This window comes from Triticum aestivum, chromosome 2B (genome assembly GCF_018294505.1).
Source record: "Triticum aestivum cultivar Chinese Spring chromosome 2B, IWGSC CS RefSeq v2.1, whole genome shotgun sequence".
Taxonomy (NCBI): domain Eukaryota; kingdom Viridiplantae; phylum Streptophyta; class Magnoliopsida; order Poales; family Poaceae; genus Triticum; species Triticum aestivum.
In genome coordinates this window covers 58,817,917-58,826,992 of record NC_057798.1, presented here as the reverse complement: position 1 = coordinate 58,826,992, position 9,076 = coordinate 58,817,917, and the positions used below count along the sequence as shown (strand labels likewise).

The 9,076-nt window shown below is 46.2% G+C and overlaps 1 protein-coding gene across 2 annotated transcripts; it reads left to right on the top strand.

The window, feature by feature from the left end:
- The first annotated feature begins 758 nt into the window (after window positions 1-758).
- LOC123043462 (acyl-[acyl-carrier-protein] desaturase 7, chloroplastic-like) lies at window positions 759-2,467 on the top strand. Of its 2 annotated transcripts, none has more exons than XM_044465918.1 (2): window positions 759-913; window positions 993-2,467. In XM_044465918.1, exons 1-2 carry the CDS (start codon window positions 807-809, stop codon window positions 2,236-2,238), a joined length of 1,353 nt encoding a protein of 450 aa, XP_044321853.1. In that variant the 5' UTR covers window positions 759-806; the 3' UTR covers window positions 2,239-2,467. The 2 variants fall into 2 exon arrangements, with proteins under 2 accessions (XP_044321853.1, XP_044321854.1); XM_044465919.1 differs by having other exon boundaries at window positions 770-913; window positions 1,002-2,467.
- Window positions 2,468-9,076: the final 6,609 nt, after the last annotated feature.

Sequence of the window (9,076 nt, the reverse complement as noted above, 5' to 3'; positions counted from 1 at the left end):
CAAGTTTAAAAAACTAACATTTAAACCCTAAATCCTAAATTGTAAAACCTAAGCCCTAAACCCCTAAGCCCCAAGCCTAAACCCTAAAAGTATATGTAACTTGGTAAAACTTAATGTTACAACTATCAAGTTTCGATATTTGAAACATGTAATTTTTTGGAAGTTGTTGAAATGTATTGAAGATTTTTCTTGTTCAAAAAATTACGTCACGGCGAATAGAAGTATGCAAACGAAACTTGATTTGGACTTTCAGTTCGTAAGATATAGTAAATTGAATTTGAAAGATGAAATGACAAAGGCATGGGAGGTGAGGTGGATGGCACATGCAGCTCTGGCAAAAGCTGCCAAAAGGATGCATGAATCGACCCCGCCCTACAGTAATCAAAAGTCTATGACTATATAAGCTTTTGAATCTTAAGCCAATCGGACGGCCAAGCACAACTGCAGTCAGCACTTTCATACCCCTACGAATTTCCGATGGCCGGTGGTTTTGTCTACGAACCGGTGTTTCAGCATCTACAATCTTTTCTGTGTGTTTTTGGGAAACCATATGGTGTTTCTTTATTTTATTTTCAGGGATGCGATGTTTAGCGCTAACTAATCACCCTTGAATTTCATGGGTGTGGGCCCCTTCTCCCCCTAATCTTGAATCAAAACTGCCACCTACCTACAGTCTGTAACCTGTCCGTGACTCCGGAGTCGGGACACGGCACTTTGGCTAGAGTGAAGCTGCTCTATAAATATGTTCCGACCACGCCAAAGAAGATATAGCTCTCATTCATCTCGTGAGAAACACAGTGTGTGATATGGCGACGTCATGGCTCCTCAGACATCCTTGTCCACTTGCCAGGCCATGGACCAGAACAAGGAATGATATAGGTCTCCAAGTGACCGGCATCACCTACTGCTACTGGTACGTACGTATGTATGCTTCAGGCGAAAATGTCTGCACGCAATGGATCTCTCGATCATTACTACTTGATTGTACGCAGGAGATGCAGTAGGGCCAGTGCAGGAGGAAGAATCATGGCGGATATGAGTATGAACACCACCAACTGCACGGCAGAACCCGCCCTTCTACCCCAAGCTGATGCTGCCGACCCTCCTCCTAGAGTTAGTAAGAGAAGCCCGCGCACTGGCCGTGGCGCCGCCGTTGCGGCTAGGCACGAAGAGGAGGGCACAGACGACGAGTGGCTCATGTACCTGGAGCCGGCGAAGCTAGAGGTGTTCGACCATCTGGAGCCTTGGGCGGAGGCGAACGTGGTGCCGCTCCTTAAGCCTGCGGAGGTGGCGTGGCAGCCGACGGACTTGCTGCCGGACCTGGCGTCGCTGGGCGCCGACGGCTTCCATGCGGCGTGCTTCGACATCAGCGCGCGCGCGGCCGGCCTGCCCGACGCGCACCTCGTGTGCCTCGTGGGGAACATGGTCACGGAGGAGGCACTGCCGACGTACCAGAGCATACCCAACCGCTTTGAGGCCGTGCGCGACCTCACCGGCTCCAGCGGCACTGCCTGGGCGCGATGGATCCGCGGCTGGTCTGCCGAGGAGAACCGCCACGGCGACGTGCTCAACAAGTACCTCTTCCTTTCCGGCCGCGTCGACATGCGGCAGGTCGAGAGAACCATCCACAACCTCATCCAGTCCGGCATGGTCATGAACGCTGCGCGGAGCCCCTACCACGGCTTCATCTACGTCGCCTTCCAGGAGCGTGCCACCTCCATCTCCCACGGCAACACAGCCCGTCGCGCCAAGGAGTACGGCGACGTGGCGCTCGCGCGCATATGCGGTGCCATCGCGGCTGACGAGAAGCGGCACGAGCTGGCCTACACGCGGATCGTGGGAAAGCTGTTCGAGATCGACCCGGACGGCGCCGTGCGTGCGCTGGCGTACATGATGCGCCGCCGGATCGTCATGCCGGCGTCCCTCATGACAGACGGCCGCGATGGTGACCTCTTCGCGCACTACGCGGCTGTGGCGCAGCAGGCCGGTATTTACACCGCCTCCGACTACCGTAGTATTTTGGAGCACCTGATAAAGCAGTGGGGTGTGGAAGAGCTGGCGGCGGCCGAACTCTCTGATGACGGGAGGCGTGCGCGGGACTACGTGTGCGCGTTGCCCCAAAAGATCCGCAGGTTGGAGGAGAAGGCTCACGAGCGCAGCGGCCAGAAAGCTCAGCCTGCAACATCGGCCCCGTTTAGCTGGATCTTTGATAAGCCTGTCAACAACACCATGGGGTAATCAAATTATTGCTTTTATATACCCTAAATATCCTTTAAATCATTATATTTCTCGATCCTATCTTTGAGATGAAGTATTCTTCATCTCTACTTTGCCGGTGTCGGCGCCATTAAAAGTACTTTTTTTTGATCGGGTTGAAGTTATGAGTATGGTATTGTGGTACTGTATTTTTGTAAGTTGTTTTATCACATTCTAAAAATAAAAACAGGGAGAGTGAAAGTTGTATTCATGTATGTCTATTTATCAATGTAACATCCTAATTCTAACTGAGGCTAGTCGTAATGGTAGTATCATAGCTAGTATTATGCATGCCAACTAGGCAATTTTGATGAGGTGTCATAGCATTAAATGAAGAAAGAGAGGGTGGAGTATCATATCATGATACTGTATTATAATAAATGCTATACTACTTTGTGTCATGCATGGCAATAAATAGATTACTACATGATACTAAAATATGATACTATGCATTAGGAGGTAGTATCATACACTAGTATCATATGCATGATACTAGTATATGATACTCCCCATTACAACCAGCCTGAGAGTCATCCAAAGTCCAAACTAACTGCAATTAATAAGTGATCCTACGTCCATCTATCCCGCAAAAAGAGTTTATCACCTTTCTTTCTTCACTACTAAGATGCGACTAGGGTAAGCGTCCATTTCCCACCATCCACCACCGTGGGCAATGAGTTTCTGGGCTCCCCTCCTGTGCAAGCCTCTTCAGCATATGAGGTGCAGGAATCTCGGTACCAGCTCGTAGATACGTTAGGGTTAGGGTTCCACAGTGGCACTATATGAACAATGGTTTACTCGGGAAAACAAGATGAAGAGTTCTATAAGCCATGAGTCCAGATTTGTAATCCAGTTGCTTGTTCATTTCTAATCAAGTTGAAACAGCACAATCAGAAATCTCGAAGACAATATGGAAATGAGGGTCAAAACCTTAATGCTGCTGTGGAGATGTTGGTTCCTACGTGATGACTGCATCCATAGTACAGGGAAGGAGTTAATCAGCAGATCAGTACATTTTTTGGAGCAATATGAGGAGGAACTGAACATCTGCTACATGGTGCATTCGTCAGGTCCAAAGGACAAACATGCCTTGGGGATTACTGAGGTTGCTTTGGCTGGGAAAGATCGGTCTGAAGTTGAAGCTAGTGCGGCAATGCAGCAGGAAATTGGTTTGGATCCTGCTTCAGGTGCAGCAATTCAGTGGATTCCCCCTAGCGGCGATACTGTCAAACTGAATACCGATGCTTCCTTCTTAGCTGATAGCGGAGTGTCCCATGTGGGTGCTGTTGCTCGCGATCACAGAGGACTTGTTTTCTTCTCGCTGTCCAAAGGAATCGATCGCTGCTCTTCAGTGGAGGAAGTTGAGGCTCGGGCTCTGCTCTGTGGTCTGCAGACCTTGGCGGCGCTATACAGGGGGCCTATTATTGCTGAGACTGATCGGGTTGAAGTTAAGAGTATGGTATTGTACTACTGTATTTTGTAAGTTGTCTCATCACATTCTAAAAATAAAAACAGGGAGAGTGAAAGTTGTATTCATCCATGTAACATCCTAATTCTAACTGAGAGTCATCCCAAGTCCAAACTAACTGCAATTAATAAGTGATCCTACGTCCATCTATCCCGCAAAAGGAGTTTATCACCTTTGTTTCTTCACTACTAAGATGCGACTAGGGTAAGCGTCCATTTCCCACCATCCACCACCGTGGGCAATGAGTTTCTGGGCTCCCCTCCTGTGCAAGCCTCTTCAGCATATGAGGTGCAGGAATCTCGGTGCCAGCGCGTAGATACGTTAGGGTTAGGGTTCCACAGTGGCACTATACGCACTATGGTTTACTCGGGAAAACAAGATGAAGATTTCTATAAGCCACGAGTCCAGATTTGTAATCCAGTTGCTTGTTCATTTCTAATCAAGTTGAAACAGCACAGTCAGAAATCTCGAAGATAAGATGAGCTTAGGTTTGCACGTGCATCTAGGGTCATGCAGCATGCGAAGCTTGCATATAGATGTTCCCGTGTTAGTGCTGCCGACGGCCCATCACGCTTTGGATCCACGAGGGAGCCAGCTTGATGTACGTGTATGCACCCAAAAATTCAGGCAACTTTCCTGTAGACGGTCCCCAAAAATACGCTTTTATGTACGTGTGTAGTCCTTGATCCTGCATTGACCTACTCGTCCAGCCAATGCCTCTGCATAAATTGCAGGAATGATCTAAATTCACACGGAATGAGACTCCTCATGGAATTGAACCAGCGAAGAAGCAAACTCATGGACTCATAGGTAGGTTGTCGGCCGGTGGTAGTTGGTACGTTAGCAAGATGACATTATGGATCAGAAACACGGGCAAGATTGCAGTAGCCATTTTTATTTTTGAGTTGAAAATTGCAGTAGCCATTTAATAGGTTTATTCGGCAACAGGAATGCTACTAAATATAGTGGAACAGTAAAGGAAGATGAGCAAGAAGCAAGTGATTTCCTAAATGTCAAATTTTAGATTCCTCAAAAACTCCGCCTACATCAATATTAAATAATCATTTCTTTACTTCGGAAGAAGAACAAACCTTGAGACCATTTATTATCTTGATTGTTACTTCCTAACTAACATGTGGAGACATGCTCGCTGTATTTTCATCAACTATTTGCCGAATTGGACCGGCAGCGTGACACGTTAGTTCGTCCATGCATGCACTTGACCATTTCAGCCAATAATCAATATGCAAACCTAACAGAGACTTTGTTAATAATAAGTGTGACCATCGCAGCCGGCGAGAAGCGGCACGAGCTTGCCTACACACGCATCATGGGGAAGCTGTTCGAGATTGACCCGGACGGCGCCGTGCGCGCGCGTACATGATGTGTCGTCGGATCCCGGCGTCCCTTATGACTGACATCCACGACGGCGACCTCTTCGCTCACTACTGGGCAGTTGCGTAGAAGGCCGGAATTTGCACTGCATTTTGGAGCATCTCATCAAGCAGTAGGGCGTAGAGGAGCTGGCGGCCGCCAGACTCTTAGACAAGGGAAGGCATGCGCAGGACTATGTGTGTCCTGCCAAAAAAAATCCGCATGTTGGAGGAGAAGGCCCACATACGTAACGGCCAAAAGGCCCAGACCATTACATCTGTCGCATTCAACTGGATCATGGATAGGCCCATCAACATTAGCATGGGCTAATCTGTCTAATCAGTATCCCTCAAAAAAAAATTGTCTGATCAGTCCCCTAAAAAACCAAAATATGTCTAATCAGTCTTGTTCGTTAGGGTTTTTCATGTGATGGTCCTTATAGCATGCGTGGTTGTGTTGGTCGTTAGGGTTTGATGGCCGCTAGTTTCCAGTTAGTTTTTCTTTCGCTCCTCTCTGCTATGATATTTACTACTAGCACATATGGATGTGCGTTGCAACGGAAGAATTACAACCATGTATTAAAACTATGTAGAATCACACATGCTTTGCTATGTACTAAATAAATGCTAGTTGTCATGAATCAGGATTGCCCGGATGAGGAACTTGATCATAGGACAGAGTCGCTAATGAAACTATTGATAATTAGGGTTCTTCGGGATGGGGCTTATATATTAGACATGATAGTGGTTGTCAAAGGATGTCGGTCTGACGTTCCTCCACGGCCACTTTGAACACTCACCCGGTGGCGAGCTGTGCCGTTCAAAAGCAGCGATTCGTCTTGCTAATGTGACGGGCATCGTCATTGCGACTGAAGGAGACCACGTGAAAGAGGAGTTTGGGCATGGGCGCATGAGTCGGTTAATGTTATAGTAGGTGTTGTTACAGAAACAATTTAATCCATGCATTGTGTGACGCTTTTGCACTAAAAAATATGATACTCCAGTTTCTTTCGAGACCTAGGGAAGCACCGACATCCAATAATAAATACGTAAATGATCGGTCCACCTTTAAGATATTCTGTTTGTATATGAAGGTGATCATAGTGGAGAGTATCATATACTAGTATCATGCATATCATACTAGTGTATGATACTATTGCCGATCATATGTTGTATCATGCATGACCTTATTTACTGTCATGTATGAAACATAATAGCACATCATTTAATATGATATGGTATCATATCATGATACTCAACAATCTCTTTTTTCATTTAATTTATGATATCCCATCAAAATTGTCTAGTTGGCATCACTGTTTTGGATATCGCTCGAAATTTCGTGATCCCGAGCGGTTACCGCGTTTACCGCTACCCCACGAAAAACACTCATATCGAGCAAAAAAAATTGTGTTTTTTGAAAATTTTGAATTCAAACTCTGACTGAGTTAAATAGACGGCATGTCTGATTTTGCAACAGAACCGGTGATGGGAGCAGCCAGGATTCGAACTCGAGATCTGAAAGATAGCGGCAGTGATTGTGCGTCCGAACAGCCACTACGCTAGATGAGGATTACTAATATAAGAGAGTTAAAATTCTATCTATATCAATTTCAAATTATTTGAATTCAAAATTTGATATAAAATTTCGTCTGAATTTTTTCGGTATTTCGTGGTAACCGTGAATTTCGGTGCCCCTCGAGAAAAAAGGACCGCTTGGGATCCAAAACCTTGGTTGGCATGGATGGTAGTACTAGCTACTCCCTTTGTACTGGTACATTTTAGTTATCTTAGGCTACTCAGAGTGGGAGTATCATATACTAGGATCATGCATATAATAATAGTATGATACTACCTTCATAGTGCATAGTATCATAGAGTAGTAAGTATTAGAGATCATCTTATTTATTGCCATGCATGACACATAGTAGTATAACATTTATTATGATATGATATCTACCTATATTACTCTAACACTCTCTCTCTTCTTTTTGTCTGCCACATCAGCATGTTTGCTAGTCCCGAGTACATGAAACTGCTTAAGAGCATCTCCAACAGTTTGTTTGTTAGCTTGTTCGTAAAATATGGCATGTCATCAACCAACGCCTTAACATAAAACTACTCCAATAGATTGTATCTAGTGTGTCCAATAAGATGTGAAATAATAAATAAGGTGCTCTCTTATTCTACATTGAAGCTTGTGCACAGGGTGTTGGTTCATGTACATACAATCTTACTCTCTTTCCTCATTTATTTTATGACACATCATCAAAATCCTATGTGGACCAACAACTATCTTATAGCCATTGAAGATGCCCTAAGAGCATAGTTAATAGTAGTAGAGCCGGTTGCTGGCTATATGGTCTTGCCACATCATCTATAGCAAAGCTTATAGCCGGCAAGTACAATACTTGCATATAAATATTTATCACTTTTTTGCTGCATGGTCCACCTTACTTTCTCACAACATGCCTAGGAGCACGTGCTGTAGCCGGTTGTTAATCAATAGCCTGCTTCCCTTCTCTCTCCTCCAACTCCTCCAAAATATAATATTTAAAGGCTTACAGCCCGCCTACGTCATCCTATTGTACTTGCTCTAAGATATACCACCACTGTGGCCAGCCTTAGGTTGTGCACCGCGATCAAGGTGGAGGAGAAAAAGAGAGATATTAATGTTTATTTGCTAATTAATGCCATTGCATGCAACAAACTGACCACTGCATGACATGCTACGTAGTCTCAAGTCATTAAAAACATAAACACCCACGTCTCTTATTGATTGATTTCTTTATTCATGTCAAGAAACGAGGTGCGAGTTAATGCACCGCGCCTAATTATTTTGTGAATATTTAATTTTCATAATGTGCCTATGCACCGGTACGGAGAGAGTATGATACTCTCACTACGGGCAGCTTGAAGGCCCACATCCCTTCAGCTCTCTCTCATCAGGCACGGCTGGCTCACACCACGCGAAGGCCCATGCAGGTTACGTTTAATTAGAGTGTGCCTCTTTGCATGTCTTATTTAATTTAAGAAAATGCTTGCGTTCAGCGCGCCGGACGAACACTTTGTTCGGTCTCGTCCATGCGCGCTGGCTACAACAAATCAAATCGTGAGGGCCCACCATGTTATCTCTTTCCCCATTCCCCGTGTCCTTCTCCTTCCATTTCCTAGATCTTTTTCCTTTTTTCCCAACTTCCCGACTGCCGTGGAAGTTCGATCGGGCGATCTCCTCCAGCGAGCCCCACTCTTCTTCTCCGATGAGCATCCCCGAAACCGACCCCCAAGCTAGTGTCCTCCCCTCGATTTCCCCTCTCTCAACTGCATCTCCTACTACTCCGCGGCGATCGAAGCTGCAACAGGCATGGCTGGCGAAGTTGTGTCCATGGTCGGAGCTGCATCCATGACCAGCGACGCGCATACTCATTCGGAGGTGCAGCCAGCATCACGAATGCTATGTCGATGCTTTTGTTTTTTGCTGCAACCAAGAGAGGAGGGAGTGCCTTACCATCAAGTCATTGCGGCCGGTCCTGTGACAGGAGGCCACTCCCCTGGCTATGGATTTTTTGTTGTTGCTAGAAACAGCCATTTTTTTGCTACCACCAGATTGCTTTTTGCTGCAACTAGTATCCATTGTTGTTACCACCGTCTCCGTTTTCGTTGGAACCAACACATTTTTGCTACCCCCCGTATTTGAGTTTTGCTAGAACTAGCGCCTAGTTTTGCCACAATCAGCTTTCTGAGTTTTGCTGGAACCAACGACCACTCCCCGGCCATGGCCCGGCGACGCCCAAATGTGCTATGGCCCGGTCGCCTGCGAGCTGCAAACTCGATCGGAAGAAGCGGCGGTGCCCACGCGGTGCTACAATCGTAGAGGCAGGGAGCTGCAGGTTCGACTCCTTTTTTTTGGCTGGAATCTGGTGACCATGGGGCGCACGAGTGGTCACCATGGCGAGCGCGACGAGCACGACGGTCACCA

What these genes read in the sequence shown, in the direction of transcription:
- LOC123043462 (XM_044465918.1), top strand. Translation starts at nt 807, where the DNA reads ATGGCGACGTCATGGCTCCTCAGACATCCTTGTCCACTTGCCAGGCCA. An exon ending in GGCATCACCTACTGCTACTG is followed by an intron (nt 914 to 992) that starts GTACGTACGTAT and finishes GATTGTACGCAG; the next exon opens with GAGATGCAGTAGGGCCAGTG.